This window comes from Lepidothrix coronata, unplaced genomic scaffold (genome assembly GCF_001604755.1).
Source record: "Lepidothrix coronata isolate B3197 unplaced genomic scaffold, Lepidothrix_coronata-1.0 Scaffold347, whole genome shotgun sequence".
NCBI lineage: Eukaryota > Metazoa > Chordata > Aves > Passeriformes > Pipridae > Lepidothrix > Lepidothrix coronata.
In genome coordinates, this window is record NW_016690527.1 from 154179 (window position 1) to 173270 (window position 19092).

The following is a 19092-nucleotide window of genomic DNA, read 5'->3' on the forward strand; positions in this document are numbered from 1 at the left end:
CCCCCCCCCCCCTACAAATTCCCAAAGTGACAATCCAGCATAAACTGGAAGATTTTCCACTTTTCCACACACAGGCTCTGTCTGGGTAACTCTCAGCCACATTGACTCTTCCACTATTGGTATTGCAAAGGACTTCTCAATCTTCTCTTTTAGCACCATCCTAGATGTGCCTAAAGTTTCATTGAGACATAGACTATGAGGCATTTTAACAGAAAATACCTAATTTACTGAACAAATGATGCTTTAGGTATTCTACCTTAAAACCTCTATATTTCCATCAAACTAGGTAAGGATTTTTCAACTAAATAGCATTTTTTCTAAGGAGGAAAATGTAGGTATTATATAATGAAACAGTGTTATATTTGTGGGCTAGATTCATAAAGAAATTCAGGTGGCAGTCCCTCCTTACCTCTTCTTAACCCTCACTCCCAACACCCATGGTAAGCATAAAAAACATGAAGAACAGTCCAAGTTCAAATCCTGTCTCTGCTTTATTCTGTGTTGAATAAAAAGAGGAACACGTTCCATGAATGGCCTTATGACACCATCATTTTTTCTGAGTTATAAACCCAAACTGTTCTTATTTATAGGCAGGCAGTAGAATCTGTTGCATCTTATTTTTAATTGCCAGATATTCTGGTGGGGGAAAAAAAAAAATTCCCATCTGAATCCATCTGAGGACACTTTTCCTTTCTCAAGCTCTGATCTGAAAGCCAGTTGTTTACAAAACCACAGCATGGAGGCAAATTAGGATGCCTGTTCAAAGCCTGAAAAGGACTGATCAGAATGTTTCTGCAGACCAGCCTGGAAGAGAAAGAACTGCTCTGAAATTTTGATTTTTGCCAAGAAGTCCTTTGTGTCCATCTTGTTCACTGCTGGCTAATTACCACCTTTGCAGACAATCTACATGGTTAGATCTCCTTGGAAACTAGCAAGGCTGGGAAAAAAAAATAAGTCGAAGGCTCTATATTTGAACTCAGAACTCGTTTTTTTAGCACTGAATTAAGGCCAAATCATCTCTGATGTCTCCTGAGTATTTACATGAACAACATTCTACCAGAAGAGAGAGAAAATATGGTTTTTGACATCTGGCCACTCCTTAGGAACATCCCATTGGCCTCAGAAGACATGTCAATGGCTTCAAAAATAGAAATATAAAAGGAATATAAGGAGAAAAGTGCTCTACCATGCCATGAGAGAGGGATCGTGGTGGTCCAGTTCCCACCCACGCCCATGTAAACCTGCATGAGATTCCTTGGAGGGAGCTTCCCATCCCCATCCTTTCACCGGCTCTTCCAAGACCTCATCCGTAGCTTCAAACTGAAGGAGAGGAGGTTTAATTTGGATATTAGGAAGAAATTGTTCCCTGTGAGGGTGGGGAGGCCCTGGCCCAGGTTGCCCAGAGAAGCTGTGGCTGCCCCTGGATCCCTGGAAGTGTCCAAGGCCAGGTTGGACAGGGCTTGGAACAACCTGGGCTAATGGAACATGTCCCTGCCCATGGCAAGGGGTGGGACTGGATGATCCTTAAGGTCCCTTCCAACCCAAACCATTCCATGATTCTGTGGATTTGCCAAACCACTTCCAAATGTCCTGACATTGCCCAACTCCGCAGCCTGCCAAGGGCAACCCCCTTTGGATGCCACTCCCTGCTGATCAAGGAAAACTTGTTTGGAACTGTTTTAAAACCAAAGTAATTGTGGGAGGTCCATGGTTCTGTGGGATTATCCATTCTCCACCTCCATGTCAACTCTTTTAGTCTTCACTCTCTTTAGTCTGAAGAGTCCAGGCTTTTCTTACCATCTCTTTGAGCAGGTTCTGGGACTCCTCCACCCTTTGGCTGACGATATCCGTTACCTTATCCCGCTTTTCCACAGCTCCTGAGATCCAGGGACCGTGCACGCACACACACAGCACAATATGATGTTACCTTGTTTTAGAAGGTGGCTCCTGGCCCTGAGAACAGATGAATTTGTGACTATCATCCTTTTTCTTCATGTTTGGAACCCAAGCCACCTTCAGGCCTCAAGTCCCGGATGGGAAATAGGGAATATTAAGATTCATCTTGGCCACCCATGGGAGGCCAGCAAAGCTGTACAGGTACTCAGTCCTCATAGCTGGGACATCCAAGTCCTGAGGCATCCAGAACCAGCTGAGAACCCAAATAATGGCCAAGGAGTTGAGTAAGACTTTGAGAAAGTCACTGAAAGGAATCATCACCTGGTTTTCCTTGTCCCATCATAATTCATCCCATCACGGTTTCATAGAATCACAGAATGGTTTGGGTTGGAAGGTTCCTTAAGGATCATTTCTTTCCAACCCCCTGCCATGGGCAGGGACACCTTCCACTAAACTAAGCTGTTCAGAGTCCCATCCAGCCTGGCCTTGAACTCTTTGCCCTGGACAAAGAGAGGGAAGGTACAGCTCAAGCATAAAGAGCCTGTTTTGCCACCAGATTCAAAAGGAGTGAAACAGGGGTGCTCCCCCATAACACCACAGAATAATATCACCCTGTGCACAAACCCAGACAAGGCTGGACATTGCAAATTATTTCCCTTCACTCTCTCAAATACAAATGTAGTCCCTGTAGAGACTCCTTCCTCCTTCCCACCAGCTGCCTGCCTGCACTTTCTCCTCCTGTCTGCTTAAACACACACAAACCAGTGCCCAGATACTTCTCTCTGCCTATCATTACCCACATCCTGGACATCCCAGCACTCTCATTTCTCTCCCACACATCCATGTCCTCTAATGCACACCAGGATAGTACAGCCAGACCTCCAGGAAAGGCCCTTTACAGCTTTTCCCATGTCTGGGCATCTACAAATCCGTTAGTCCCATCCTTTGGACCATCCAGGTGGGCCCCTGTGGTGCTTGGGCTGCTGGGGGATTCAGGCACCAGGGTGGGTGGCTGAGGCCCCATCAGACCCTTCAGGTTGGACATCAGGAGGAATTTCTCGCTGGAAAGGGTGGTCAGGCCTTGGCAGGAGCTGCCCAGGGAGGTTTGGAGTGCCCAGCCCTGGAGGTGTCCCAGGAAGGCCTGGCCGTGGCACTCAGTGCTCTGGGCTGGGGGACAAGGTGGGGATGGGGCACAGGTTGGATCCATGATCCTGGAGGTCTTTTCCAACCTCAAGGATCCTGTGATCTTGTGATCATTCCTGGCAAAGCACTGCCCTCCTGCCACTGGCCTCCACCTTACAAACGTGCTTTGAGTCAGCACAAACAGAAGAGACCCAGAAACCTCCCCAGTACCCAACCTCATTTGTTTGCAGATGTTCTACTCCTTCCTGTTTCATGCACTGAAGCAGCCAACCTTTATTTTTACCGTCTTGATTTTCCATTTAATCTTGCTTTTGGATGCACAAGGAGTGTGTTCTCACCACCAGTCTATTCATTTATCAAAAGCTCCCCTCTGTAGTCTTAATATTTTGTTTACTGCACAGGAGCTGTTTTCTCTTTAAAAGGTCAGCTCCTTTGTCAGCTATTCCTTTAAGTGAGTCTGACCACATGTACCTGTCTAAAAAAGACACAGAATTCACATTTTAGTGTTCATTGTTTCAGGTAGCAGCTCTAACCAGAGCAATCTGTATTTCTGATGTCCGTGACCACATCCTTGAGACAGCTCATACATTTCAGTGGTAGGAGCCTGTCCCTACACAAATCAGAAGATATGTAAAAAGCAGAAAAAACTCTTTTCTTTCAAGACATTTAAAGGCTATGAAAGCTTTGAATTATTTGTGCTCATGCTGAGCTCCAATAAAGATAGATGGGCCTTGCTGGTTGAAGGCTCATGTACCATCTGAAATGTCAATTATTTAAAAAACACAATACCAGTGCAGCCTGTTCTGGGAAGATCTGTAGAAATAAAATATAAATCCAGAATAGCATTTTATTGTGATATGAAAATCTACATTCAGCCACCCAGAACCAAATGCAATTAAGACTCCTGAGGAGCTTCATGTTGTAAATTGGGATAACATGAGAGTCCAGCACTGGAAAGTCTTTCTTTCTTTCTTTCTTTCCTTCTTTTTCTTTCTTTCTTTCTTTCTTTTCTTTTCTTTCTTTTCTTTCTTTGTCTCTCTCTTTCTTTCTTTCTCTCTTTCTCTCTTTCTTTTTTTTTCTCTCTTTCCTTCTTTCCTTCTTTTTTCCCTTCCTTTCTTCTTCCCTTCTTCCTTCCTTCCTTTCTTTCTACTCTTTCCAAAAGGTTCCTCTCAAAGCACCTTATTTTTAGACAGGAAACTGGTGACTTGTGCACAGCAAAATCCTGGTGAATGATGGATTATTTTCAGGCAGATTAGAAAAACCTACAGAAAAAAAATAAAGAACAATCAGAAAGGTTTTTACATGTATTTAGCAAAGTAGAAGCAAGCAGAAAACCCCTACCTTACCCAAAATAGGCATTACAAACATTTTCATGTATTTCCTCCACTTAAAGGTTATTTAATCCTTTTGAACAACTTTGTTTCCTAAAATTTTACTGTGAAAAAGGAGTGAAAAGTTGATCTAGACCTCAGTATCTCACAGCCAAAATACCACCTTTGGAAAGTCTGAAATTAAATGTATTTTCCTTCATAAAATATTTGTGGGAAACGCTGTTGGCCAAATTCAATTTACAATAATATTTCAGTGCTTATAATTCTTTTTTTTCCCACTACTTATATCCCTAGAGAAAAGGATAATAGCAAGTACAGCAGTTAGAGCAATGTCACAGCAACCCCTTTGAGATTTTTTCAACCAAATTTATAGACCTCTTTATTATGTAGCTTAAGTGAAATAGCACAGTAAATAGTATTTTAGGCACCACTGAATTGCTTATTTCAAGACAAAATGTTGTTATTTGCTAACATGGAAAGATTTTTTTTTTATGGCTTTAACTTATATTTCCAGTCATGTTGGGTCTGACATTGTACCTGCCTCAAAATACATTTGAACAAATTCTTGCTTTAGATGGGTGTAAAATCCTGCAGAGCTGATGCTCTTTGCAGAAAAGTTCTAAGGTTTTTCATTCAGACTGAAAGCAAGAAAAAAATCTGGATCGAAACCAAACGTATTTTCATTCAGCCTTTTGTGCTGATTCAACTAAACAGTTTATTTAAAAAAAAAAAAAAAGGCACAAGTTGAGTCAGTTTTGTTTTCTTGCCCTCAAATTGTTTTGTGGCCAAAACCACAAAGCCTGACCTAAACTAATTTGTTGTAGAATGTGGAAGGCCCTGTATCAAATATGAGCATCAGGCCTGGAAAATAAAAGCCCACAACCCTTCAGGCTCCACACAAAGCAGGAGCAGGGTTGGTTGGTTTTGTTTTTTTTAATACGTCACAGGGTCATAGTTATTTGAAAAAAAAAAAATATTTGACTGTAGCTTTGGGAGGAGAAGCAACACTCACCAAAAAAAAAATGACGTTTCTCGTGGATCCCTCGTGTGGATTCCTTGGCATCTGATGGTGTGGGTAACTCAGTCTGTTTTCATGGGAATTCAGTGTTTCTGAGAGCTCCACACGCTGTCAGTGCTGCTCTGCCCACCTTCCAGAGTCTCTCTGAAGCCCTGAGAGAAACCTAAAAGCCCAAACACCAGCCCGAGTTTCCAAAGCGACCCTAAGGAGGGCAGACAGAGTGATGGATATTCTCATTTCCTTGGGAAGCACAGCTACAGTGCTATTCTCAACTCACCAGTTCCAGGTTATCAAAATACCACAGCCCGAGACAAAACATTGACCCAGCTGAAATTAGGGAGAGTTTTTTTGGAAGTTTTCTTTTTTGCAATGTCTTTTTAAATGTCACTCCCAGCCTGATTTCTCAGTTTTGTGTTTTGTTTTTTTTTTTTAACTCTGCAGTCTATAAACTGCACGAAATGGGGAAAACAGCAGCAAGAAAGTAGGTCTTTGTATTTCACTGTGACTTCTTTTGGCAGGAAAAGGGGATGAAGCCAGTGATGGCCTAATTATTTAGCTTAAAGAATCCCAAAATCCCAAGTACTACCTGCAGAAATGGAAGAGGAGGGGGATGGAAAGAACACAAGAGCTGTTCAGATTTAAAAAAAAAGTCATTTTAAGAGGGGGAACTGCCTGGCCCCTGAGACAATTTTATTTGTGAGGCAACTTTTGGATGCCAGAGTCTGGGTTTGAATTTGAGGCCCAAATGAACCAAGGGTCACTTCAACAGACAGAAAATCCACCAAGTCACCACAAGAATCAGCAGCAATCACAGAAATGTTGTTTCAACAGCGTCTGTGGGAAACATTTTAGTAATTTTTCATCTCAAGTGCGTTAAAAAAAAAAACTAAATTAAAATCCTGCCTGGTTTTTGTAAGGGAGGAGCATGGTGCCCTCCTGAAATACGTTGCCTGGAAGCAAAAGCCACTGAAATCCTCTTTTCACTGCAAGGAAGTTGTCAAGAAAGAAATCTCCGTTACCAGATTAAAAAAGATAATTATAATCCCTGTCTGTTTCAATTTTTCCAGCCTTTTCAACCCCTTCTGTAGCTTTGTGCAACTGTAACAGCAGAAATAAAACCAATATTCTTAGGCAGTGTCTGTGACCTGGGGGCAGCCTGTGTGGATGTAAAATGAGTGAGGAAAAAAATATAATTTACAGCAGGAAGTCTGTGACATTTTTTTCATTCTTCTTTCAAGAACTGGGGGGCAGAAGAAATCACATATCTCTATTTCAAAGTCGTTTTGTTCTCTGTAGTCCATATTTCTTGAAAAAACAGCCATTCAATCACATATTTGTATTTTAAAGTCGTTTTGTTCTCTGTGGTCCATATTTCTTGAAAAAAACAGACGTTCTCGAAGTCATCTCAGATCCTCTAACCCTGAATTGGTCAAATCCAAGGTCTTTATCAATATATTCTGCCCATTTCTGTAGGAATGTACTAAAAATTGTTAGGTTTGGTGTGCAGACTTACACCACTGCATAAGTTGTTGGCTTCAGTTGACTGGTGCAGCATATTGATGGCATCAAGTCCTCCCTGTCTGACAAAAATATTCCTCTCCATCTTTCCAGTGCCTTATATTTATGATAGTTCATTGATCAAAGTGAGGAAGCTGTCAGAGGGTGGTGGTGCAGCAGCCAAGGTGGTTCCAGCCCCTGCCCAGGGAGCTCTGTGAATATTCAGGCAGGAGGATCCCTCAAGGTTGGTCAGCATTGCAGGCAAATATCGAATTTGGCCACCCCAAGGATGAAGAGTCAAGTAAAGACACCCTTCCTTCAGGAAGGGGAGGTAAAAAAGGGGCAGGAAAAGAGCTGGGATAGAAAAGAGCAAGGAGAGAGAAGGGCTGGTTCTCCTGCCCACATGAAAAATGGTCACAGCAACTCCTCCAGTGAGGGTGCATCTCTCTCTTCTCTGGTGACCTGACTGGACAGACAGGTTTTGACAAGGGCAGAGCTGCCTGCCCTGATTTCTAAACATTTCCCACGCTGGAATATGCACCAATCCCATGACCAAGATGATTATTACATCCACAGTGCCCAATAAAACCAGGCCAGGAATTGTTCTGCGGCCTTGAGAGCAGCTGGTGGGGGGTGTCTGTGTCACTCCACAGAGCACGTGGCCCTGAGGCTTGTGTGGACTTTGTAACTCTTGGGTTTAAGGCATAATTAGTGTGTTGACAGTGATATTTTCCCACCTCAAATTGTGTGAAACAAGGTGAGGTCTGTGCTGCAGACCGAGGTTTTATGTTGCTCCATGCAGAGGTGGTGGGAAAGCCTGTGGAGATGCCTGAGGGAGCAAAACCTGATGGAACTGGGAAAAATTTTAACCTGACACAATCTCATCCATGGTGTCTAATGGGAGCAGTTCTTGGCACCTGCTGTCTCCCAAACCATTCCCAGGTATTGTCTTGGAGCACTAGTTGACACAGGACAAAGCCAAAACAGGTAATTTGATAACATTTAGCAGTACAATCAGCACTGCACAGGTCAGCCAAACGTTTCAGCTTCCAGAAACACCCAGGAGAACTCCCCAAATATCAGTGACATTACAAGTGCAGAATTAAATATCTCACAATTATCTATACAAAATGTTTGGATCAGAATTATCTGTACAAAATGCTCAGCTGATCAGCTAAGTTTTGTTTCCAGGGTTTTCAGTTGGGGAAAATTTTAACAGGAAACAAAATCTCGTGGATCTCTTCTCACAAAAGTTGAGAACACTCTTTTTCCCTGTAATCGGTGAAGAGAATACATGGAGAAATCAGGATTTAACCATCCTTCCTGTAACTCCTCTGGAAGGCTGAGCTGTAAATCAACAGCTCAGATGCAAAAAAGAAGTTGCAGAGAAGGTGAGGTCATACTGTTCTCAGAGGTGCACAGGGAAAACAAGGAGAAATGGACACAAGATGCAGTGAGGGGAATTCCAATAGGATGCAAACAAAGTGGAAAAGTTCCTGATGTGAGAGATGCAGCTCTGGGTAATCCAGCTTTCACAGAATCCCAGAATCACTGAGGTTGAAAAAGAGCTCCCAGCCCATCGAGTCCAACCTTGTGCCCGATGCCCACCTTGTCCCCCAGCCCAGAGCAGTGAGTGCCACTTCCTTGGACACCTCCAGGGACTCCACCACCTCCCTGGGCAGCCCATGTGTTGAGCAGGGTGTTGGTCAAGAGACCCTCAGAGGTTCCTTATGACCCAAAATGTGCCACTGATAAAAACTTTGGCATCAATTCCAGTGACAGCAACGGGTAGAAATAGCTGGAGTTGGGTGACTGGAAGAAGAAATCTCTCAGGGAGCACACCAGGCAACGACAGGGTCCAGCAGGTCAGGGAGACACAACTGAGGCAGGGCATCAGAAGGAAAGTATGTGGCCAGTGTTTGCAGCTGCTGGGGCCTGTCAGCACCCTGAATCCTTCCTGATCTCTGTTATCCCCACTGCAGCAGCTGGCAGGAGTTTTACACGTGGAATTACCGGGCAAGAGCCAAGCTCTGGTGTTGCCAGGTGGGATAAGTCAGGGTGGGACACCTGGGCTGTCTCTGCTGCTGGCCTTGTTCCACTGCTGGCAGCAGCTGTGCCAATAGGAGTGCAAAAAATGCATCCTTTTGATCTTACCTTCCCATAGGAAACACTGTTTTCTGGACTGGTTGGAGATAGGACAAGAACATTATGGAATGATAAAATGGATTGGGTTGGAAGGGACCTTAAAGATCATCCAGTTCCACCCCCCAAGCCATGGGCAGGGATACCTGCCACCAACCAGGTTGCTCAGAGTCCCATTCCTAGCCTTGGACACTTCCAGGGATCCAGGAGCAGCCACAGCTTCTCGGCCAACCTGGGCCAGGCCTCACCACCCTCACAGGGAAGAATTTCTTCCCAGTATCTAAATAAATTTCACCTCTCAGTTTGAAGCCATTCCCCTTTTTCCTGTCACTCCAGTTCCTGATGAACAGTCCCTCTCCAGCTTCCTTGCAGGCATCTTCAGACACTGGAAGGTGCTGTGAGGTCTCCACACACCCTTCTCTTCTTCAGGCTGAACAGCCCCCTGTTTTCATGGGGGAGATGCTCCAGTCTCCTCATCAACTTCATGACCTCCTCTGGACTTGCTCCAGCCTTCCTGTGCTGGGGACCCCAGAGCTGGAGGCAGCTCTGCAGGTGGGGTCTCACCTGAGTGGGGCAGAGGAGCAGAATCACCTCCCTCCCCTGCTGCCCACAGTGCTCTCAGAGTAGTAAAGGAGACTGAGATTTGACTTTGTCCATTGCTATGAGCAATTGCATGCAGGAGTCTCTGATTTTAATGACAGCTTTGAACACTTCAAGTGACCAGAAATCTTGATTTTGTCTTTTTGGTAGTCCTCCATTGCCTAGTGTTCCATTGGCAGGCCATGATTTTTGGAATAACCACTGGTTCTTCCATCAGGCTGAGCTCAGTCTTCACTGTTGAACATTCTCTGACATTGGACACCTATTTCTCTGCCTTTTGTAGCTGTACTGGTTTGCCATTCTCAGACTTTCCTATTTATTACCTGATTAATGTAAAAACATTAATTGCCTTTCTAATAAGAGCAAGGGAACTAAAGTGGTTGAGCATGAAACATGGAATCATAGAATGCTGGAATCATGGAATGGTTTGAGTGGGAATGGACCTTAAAGCTCATCCAGTCCCACCTCCTGCCATGGGCAGGGACACCTTCCACTAACCCAGGTTGCTCCAAGCCCCATCCAACCTGGCCTTGGAGACTTCCAGGGATCCAGGGGCAGCCACAGCTTCTTTGGGCAACTTCCAGTGCCTCCACAGTGAGCACTAGACAAGGGTGATAGACCGTCTGCCAGGAAGGATGAGAAGCACTTTTTTATTTTACACACAGTTTGTGAAAGAAATTACTCATCTCATCCAGGGGAATATGCTGAATAAGAACATGACACAAGCCAGAGCACTTGTGCAATGTCAACAATAGCCCATAAATGCTGACTGACCTCAAAAGAATAGAATCTAAACTGCTCTGAGCTGGGCCCACAAAAGGTACTCTGGACTTTGGTGCCAGACACCACACATGCCAAGGGGTCAGTGGCCATGTGTGCTGACCTCAAACACGATAATTTTCATAGTAGATTCACAGAAATGTCTGCTCTGAACCTCCAGCTCGAGCTTTTCTGGAAGCCAAAAGTCTGGTAAAAGACTAATCAGGCAGGAGCAGGGATGTGTAACAGCAAAGTCTCCTTATTCCAGAATCCTGCTTTCGATGCCAGGCATTTGCAGTAGAGATGGCTCTGAATTAGTGCTGACTCCAAGCACTCAGACTCCAGGTAGCAAACAAGTTTTGTAATCCAATTTGGGATCTGCAGCCTAACAAAAGGCAGAAGATGTTGATAATCAACTGTCTCCACACATCTTTGCAGGTTCAGAATGCACATTACCAAGCCAAGGCTCCCCTGTGCTTCAAATGGAGATAAATTCAGCAAAGCAGATGTAAAAATGGCATTTTGGAGCCTGTAGTGGTAAATTCTGTGAGGAAATTGGTTGGAATCCAAGGCAAAAACTACAAGGTCGAATGACTACCAAAAACGGAGTCACGGGGTTTGGGTTTTTTTTAAATTGGAGTTATCAGCTTTGTTCTCCTTCCTCCATAATAAAAGGGCCAAGAATCAGAAATGAATGGAAATGTTTGCACAAAGCCTTACTCAGACTGATTTCTTGCAGCTGTACAGGCTCCAAAGAAATTAAAACAGTAGAATGTTATTTTTATCAAGTTGAATTAGAAGGCAATGTTGAAGCAGGTAACGTGAAAAAACAAGGTATCATCCTTGCAGCCTCTTTTCTAATCATAAACACACCTCATTGCACATCTTTTCTGGTGAAAAGCTGCTGCTGAAATAAATCTAAATCCCACACATGCTCTCTCTGAAATTATATTTATGATTCTGTGGGTGCAAATAAGTAATTTGGTCCTTGAAGAGACTTGCCAAGTCAGTGTTTATTGAACATCCCAACGAGTACTAGCAAAGCTTTCAGCTGAGTGAATGGACAATCCTGCAGTGATTTCACCAGGGTAGGATCAGCTCCTAATTCCTTTCTTTTCCAGAAAAAAACAAAACCAAACAAATCTATTCTCTGTAATAATGACTGCTTACAGTTGGTGGTGGGTCATAAAAGGCTCCACTTTTTTCCTGCAAACAAGACAGGGAACAAAAGTTGCCACCTGGTGCTGCCAAATATTCCCCAGGTGGATGCAGAGCCAGGGAGATTTGTGGACACAGCAAACGAGAGGTGAAGATCCCTCACAAAAAGGAAATCTTAGACCTTCCAAGCTCCTCCTTAACGTAAAAGTTGCCCTCATCCTGCCAGGAAAGTGGGGAATGACAAGAATCACAGTCAAAACAGTGCCTGTTCCACATTTATATATGTGGACAGAAGCCCATGAGAGCAATTTTTAGGTTATAAATGATTTTTGAAATCAGGGCATTTTCAATGAATTTGCATACAAAACCTTCACAAGTGTGTTACAAGACATAAAATTACTAAATTACAGTGAGACATCCACTCTGAGCTCTCTAGATCAGCTGGTGTCACAAAAAGGTCAGCTATAATTTGTAATATTCTCTGTTGAAACTCCTAATTATTTTGGAGATCATACCAGAACCCTAATAAAGCAGGCAATCAGAACAGACTTCCAGTATTTAAATTGGACAAGAGGGCCCTTTTCATACCTATTTTTGCTTTGTATTTGTAAAATATTTGTACATGCACAAGCATTTGTACCATGACAACCTTTCTGAAGCACGACAATAATCACATTAATGATAAAATGATTGCTTGAGGATTACAGTGATGTGTTACATTCACAGCCTCAGAAGTCATGAGAGCACGTCCTGTACAGCTCCTATTTTGTTGTTGGCACTGGTTTTGTGTTATTCTACTGACTCTAATTAAAAAATATGTGCTTGGAAGCCCTGGATTGTGCCTTTCTAATGCTGCTCTGGAAGAGACAAGACCAGGACAACAACACTGGTCGCAATTTTAATAGGAAATAAAATGTTCCTGAGCACTGGCACACGACTCCCTGTGTGGTAAAATCCCTAGAAAAGCCCCTGGCGTGGTTTTGACCAGTACACAGAATTCCTGGCTACATTTCAGGTGTTAGCATGGGACACAGGTTATTCCTAAAAGGCAGATTGTGTGAGATTTAACCTGGAAAGAGCAGCGTTCAGTAATACAAGTGTGGGCTGTCCCACTCCATTCAGCCTCCCTGCTAAAAAACGGGCCTGGGCACATTTAATGTGCTAATAAAGCCACAGCCAGTACACAAGTGAACTATTCAGGGACTTATTTAGGAGAACTCCTTGTCATTTGCTGGAAAATTAAAGAACTCACTGAAATGAATGCCTTGTGTGTATTTGCCTAAGAGACCAACCAAACAAGACTACTCTAAGTTGGCCTAAATTAGCACATTTTTGCTACCTGGCCATTGTGTGGAAACAAACATTATGTTTACTGGGAGATGAGGAAATATTCAGAAATACCTTTTTTTTTTCCCCCTTTTTGCAGTGCAGATTAATAACACGTAGATATTTTTGTCATGAAGAAAAGCAGAGAGAGTAAAAATAGCTCTCAAGTGAGACTGCTGCTATTCACTCCCCTGTTCCTTGGAACCATGACAGCCATTATATAACCAAAAAGGAAAAAAAAAAATCAGATGAAACAAACAGCAGAAGCTAATTGGGCTGATATCAAGTAAAAATATAATTAGCCAAAGTATTTTGTGGCGAAGGCGCTCGACAATATGTGGCTGTTCCTCAGCCCTAGTGGGGAACAGGGATCCTGCCATGTGTTCAAAACTTATTCATCAAGCATTTCCATGGAAACACACAGATGCATAATCTTTGGATCGCTTATTTCGGGAATTGCTGTTCCCAAGGTTCAGTCTGGAGCGAGGGCTTGGCCCAGGAGGGGGTGAATGGGCTGTGATTCTGATCTAGAAACCTCCCCATAAAGGAATTTATGGGGTCTCGTGGTGGCAGAATTTGGGTGAGGGGAGGAGTAAAAGGGCATCTTGCTGAAAGAGAAAAAGACTGAAAACTTGACTTTAATTTTTCCTCTCGGAGGCTGCCTGGGAGCTGGGAAATGACAGCACTGGGAAGAGCCTGGAGAGTTTGCAAAATGGGCAAAAGCCCCCCAGGAAGACCAAGGTGTCTGCATGAGTGCTGTGTGAATGCTGTAATGAGAGATTTTGGTTAAACACAGAAGTCTCCAGGTTTGGCTGTCCCTCTCTTTGGGGGTCAGCTGATGTGCTGTGAAAGTCAGGGCAGGCTGGTTATGATGCACAAGGGCTTAATCAACCCAAAATGTTTTGAAAGCATGAATAAAATTTGATTTATGAGTAAAAGGTGCTTCACTGCTCTTAAGTATTTCTACAGGAAATAAGCATTGTATGAAAGCAGTCATGGTGTGGCAGGTGGGCATCCCTGGAAGGGGCTGTGCCTTCAGATTTCTCCTGATCCCAGGAATAAAATCAGCCCTGCTGGGCCTTTAATATAATCTCTGGTAAGAGATGCTCAGGCAGGGAGGTCTAGGACATGGCTGCCTTTAATAGCAAGGTCAGAGTAAGGTATATTTTCAAAGGCAAGAGGACATTCCTAAGCCTGCCAGAGCTCCAGGAGTGTTTGGATGACACTTTAAGGCACATGGTGTGACTCTTGGGGTGGTCCTGTTCAGGGCTAAGGGTTGGACTCAGTGATCCTTGTGGGTTCCTTCCAACTCAGCGTATTCTGGGATTCTGGGAAACCTTGTCTCTGTGTTCTCCTTGTCTCTGTGACCAGGGGGGGAAAGCAAATTATTCATAATGCCTTAAAAATAATTAACCACATTATACCAGCATTGCTAGCCTAACATAAAGCCTCAAAAGCCAGAGCCTTCATAGGCTGTTCATAATTACTTGAGGGGTCTATTGCTGCAGTGATGTGATAACTCCTGTGGACTGAAATTTCCTCAGGCACAATGGAGAGTTCAGCGTAAAGCGTGAAGCCTTAACTTCAAATTTTCTGGCTTTGCCTTAAGCCTGCCTCACCAGGTCCCTGCAATGCCTTTTTATTGTGTTTTTGTCATGCATTATCCAGCATTAGTGATAATGCAAGGAGGCACACTGTCACCCACTGGGGTGAGTTCTCTCGGGACTGATGGCCCCGTGACACGGCTTCCAGTGCTGCCACTGCCTTCAGCCTCAATAATGCTCCCCTTAGACACAGCACAAGCTGAGGAGGTGACACAGGGTGGGGCTCACAGTCTTAAAACCCAGAATTGCTCTCAGGTTTCCGTGCTGCTGTCGGCCTTTGGGCCTTTCCTTGAACAGAGAGATGTGATGGAGCTGAAGACAGGCTTGGTTGGCAGTGGGACAGGCCAGAAGGAGAGGCAACACTTATTTCCCCCTGGATATTCCAGTCACCCCTAAAATTTCACAAGGGTCTGTGATCTTTCTCCACAGGAATGAGCCTGAGCATCTTGAAAAAGCTACAGGTGCTGTGAGACTCCCCCACAGATGATCTGCTACATAACATAACGTTTGTAAGAGAGAGTAAAATGCTCTTTGAGCCACACTGACCCACCAAGAGCAGCCCCTTCACAACAGCACATCACTGCTGCTCTTTAGAACAGATGTTGGGAAGAAATTCCTTCCCTGTGAGAGTGGGGAGGCCCTGGCACAGGTTGCCCAGAGAAGCTGTGGCTGCCCCTGGATCCTTGGAAGTGTCCCAGGCCAGGTTGGATGGGGCTTGGAGCAACCTAGGCTAGTGGAAGATGTCCCTGCCCATGGCAGGGGGTGGCACTGGATGATCTTTAAGGTCCTTTCCCACCCAAACCATTCTGTGGTTCTGTGATTCTGTATTCAGAGCTTAACAATAAGGCAGAACCAGCAGAAGACTTTTCCCTTTACAGTCTGGCAGAAGAATGACAGCAGTTACTCAGAAGGGAGGAAAAAGGGGTTCAAGAGCTGAAATTTTAGCAGGAAGAAGCCCCAGAAGGCAGAAGGATTTCCAGTAAAAGCCAACAATTACCCCAGACTTAACCACACCCTCAGCTTCTTGCAAAACACATTCAATGAAAGCACTTTCCTCCTCAGTAAACTCACTTTTTTTTCTTGCACATAAATGAAATGAAGCTATTTATCCCAAAATGCTGGGAAAATAATTTAAAAAAATCAGTTACTGTCATTTTTGGGGGTTAAATTCTTGTAAGACTCTCACAGGGGAATGGTGTTTAGGCCCATACCATTAGAAGGTACACTCAGATAAAGGCCACAGACTTGCAGAATTCAAATGAAATCTGAAGTACTGTAGGTTTTACATTTGCTGGGAGAAGGACACACAATTCCCTGTCTTGTTATCAGCAAGACATTGATTTTCTGTGGAAGTGTGCTTGAATTGCTCTTGGAATAAATTACACTGTAGCCCAACTTTTCTTTAACGAGAGTAGGATTGGGTCTTTCTGAAAATTGTTGGCTTTTTTTTTTGAACTCTTAGTATTTATATAATTCTTTCCCCTCAGCAATGCAATTGATGGGAAAAAATAGCTCAACAATGGCTCATTTTCTCTGCTCACCCCCAAGTGAATCCATTTCCTCATTTCTCTCTGTTATCTCCTTCAGATCTTTCTTGGTGCATAAGAAACCTCATTCATTAAACTGCAAAGGGGGGCAGGAATATCTGCTTAATTCTTGCAGCAGTTAAGTATGGATGGATGGAATCTAAATATCAAGATGAGCTGATAGATAGGAAACAAGAGTTTGCCTTCATTGTATTTCTGTTCAGCAATAAACTGAGGATGTTTGATGTCATTTGTGTTGTGCATCTAATAGGTTAGAAAAGAAAAAGGATGATAATTTTATTGATTAATAGCAATTTCATGCCTGTAATAATACAGGAAGAAGTCGTGTATTGACTTAGAGAAATAATGAGGAAAAATAATGCCTGCCTTTTCCTTGTTTGTTTGTTTCCCACGGCAGCCAACGTCCTGGAAGAAGACTCAATGGAGCAGGACATAGAGAGCCCTGTCACTATTCATCAACCAAAGTTGCCCAAACAAGCTAGAGAGGATCTGCCAAAACACCTAAACAAAGAATGTGCCAAGAGGAAAATCCAGAGGTACGTTAGGAAAGATGGGAAATGCAACGTCCACCACGGGAACGTCAGAGAGACCTACCGTTACCTGACGGACATCTTCACCACCTTGGTGGATCTCAAGTGGAGGTTCAACCTGTTGATCTTTGTCATGGTTTACACTGTGACCTGGCTGTTCTTTGGAATGATCTGGTGGCTGATTGCCTACATGAGAGGAGATATGGATCACATAGGGGACAGCACGTGGACCCCCTGCGTCAGCAACCTCAATGGGTTTGTCTCAGCCTTTTTATTCTCAATCGAGACCGAAACCACCATTGGGTATGGTTACCGGGTCATCACGGACAAGTGTCCCGAGGGCATTATCCTGCTCTTAGTGCAGTCGGTTTTAGGTTCTATCGTCAACGCTTTCATGGTTGGCTGCATGTTTGTGAAAATATCCCAACCCAAGAAGAGGGCAGAAACCTTGGTGTTCTCCACAAACGCAGTCATTTCCATGCGGGATGGAAAGCTGTGTCTGATGTTCCGAGTAGGAGACCTTAGGAATTCCCACATTGTAGAGGCATCAATACGAGCCAAGTTGATCAAATCCAAACAGACAAAGGAGGGGGAATTTATACCACTCAACCAGACAGATATCAACGTAGGTTATTACACAGGGGATGATCGTCTCTTTTTGGTTTCACCACTGATCATCAGCCATGAGATTAACCAGCAGAGTCCTTTCTGGGAGATTTCCAAAGCCCAGTTGCCCAAAGAGGAGCTAGAAATTGTTGTAATCCTAGAAGGAATGGTGGAGGCAACAGGTAACATTTCTTATACTTTGTATAAGGTAAATGCTTTCATTTTAGCAAGGAAAATCAGTGGGGTTTTGCTTCACTTTAAAGGAGTCACTTCAACAGTCATTCCATTTGAAAAAGGCATCTGTTATCTGGTTAGCTCCAAAATTAAAAGCATGCCCAGTTTAATTGTCTGTTCCACCTTGCCTAATGGAATTAGTGTTGTTCCTGCTCTGTTTGGAAAATGGGATAGCATTTCTCATTTTCTAAATCTTTCACCCGGTGACCTGCCATTCTATTGCAGGAGCAACTCAACCACTAGGACCCTGTGGGATAAAATTGCTTAGACAAAAAAAAAAAAAAAAAAAAAAATTCAATACAAAACTCTGTTTATGATTAACATGGAAGCACCATAGTCCTGCTGCTTCCAATCCCCCGTGGGTAACTCCAGAACAACTGCCCACCATGTGGCATTCCCAGGCTGTTTGGATCCGGTAGGAAGTGATGATGTGTTTGGTTGTCGCCTTTTTTTTTCCTTTCTTGCTTGTTTGCTGGGTTTTGCTTTAACGTGTAACGTGGGGTTTGTTCCGCTTTAGCTCACGGAGGATCTGTCTGATTCTGTGTTTCACTGAGGCCCCCTACACACCCCAGGAATGTACAGAACCCCAAAAGCTGGGATTTGTGTAAATAAGGCATGTTGTGTCACGGGAGCCTTGTGGAGATGCTGTTTGGTCCTTACCTACAGTTACACAGCACAACATCAGCAATCACTCGATGCAGAGAAAACAGTGCTTGGAATTCGCAGCAAATGGACTCATAAAGTAATGTTTGTTCTTTGCATTAAAGCCAGAGTAACAGGGGGATGTTTTATCTCTAAAATTGGTATGTTTCCCACAATCAGAGTGCTGGTACACTTGTTCTAGAAGCTGGAGGTATTTTTTTTTTATGTCAATAACAACATCAATGTCTGAAATGAGTAGATATAATCAATACAAGGGAATGGTGATTATAAAATGAAGAAATTATGTGCTTGGAGAGAAAATACTGATGTAGAAATATAAGAAGTATAAAAATATAAAAATATAGAGATATAAGAACGAGATTTGCTGTTATTCCCCATGACTGCAGCAAAACCCAGGAAAGTTTGAGGATGTGGATCACACAGCTCTGCCAGAGGCACAACCTTTTCAACCCTGACTCACGTTTTGCAACTGGAGCCAGGAAGTAAAGACCAGTCTCTTACTAGAACATGTGTATGTGTTTCACACATCTATTATGTGGTGGCAGAAGAAAACTGCATTTGTCACCATATAATAAACGTGTGAGACAAAAACGGAGCAGGGTAAAAAAAATAAAAAAAAAGAAAAAGAAAAAGAAAAAATTGAAAGGAACTTGGCAGAGAACTTGAAGTGGTAAGTGCAAGGCTTCCAGATTTTCCAGGAAGTAGGTGGTACTGAAGAGAAATCAAGATGAAATGTTTAGTGTTCCTGGTATGTGCAGCAGTCACAGAGATTTCAAACATCTGCATCACCTTCGGGTGAGACGAGGAGGAAATTGCTGTTTATGAGCTGAAACCACCTTGAAATCTCTGAATTGCAGCTGAGGGAACTTGACATCCCGAAAGGGGAGGTGGATATTTTCAGGTTTGCTGAACACCATGTTTTTCCAGGGAAATGATTGACAAGCAGTGGAAGAATAAAAAATGTCTCACCAAAACCCACCTACAGAGATCAAAAGACGAGAACACTTCCGCAGTGCAGCAAATGTGGCTTTGTTGTCT

The 19092-nt window shown here is 43.5% G+C and overlaps 1 protein-coding gene across 3 annotated transcripts in view; it reads left to right on the forward strand.

Moving 5' to 3' along the window:
* KCNJ6 (potassium voltage-gated channel subfamily J member 6) overlaps positions 1–19092 on the forward strand; it is a 171143-nt gene that overhangs the window by 113105 nt on the left and 38946 nt on the right. For 2 of the 3 annotated variants that reach the window (XM_017838570.1, XM_017838569.1), the window contains one exon: positions 16419–17339. In XM_017838570.1, the coding sequence (XP_017694059.1) occupies positions 16442–17339 (898 nt within the window). In that variant the 5' untranslated portion in view covers positions 16419–16441. Of the gene's footprint in view, positions 1–7100; positions 7187–16418; positions 17340–19092 lie in introns of those variants that run through there. The other variant, XM_017838571.1, reaches the window with a different exon arrangement.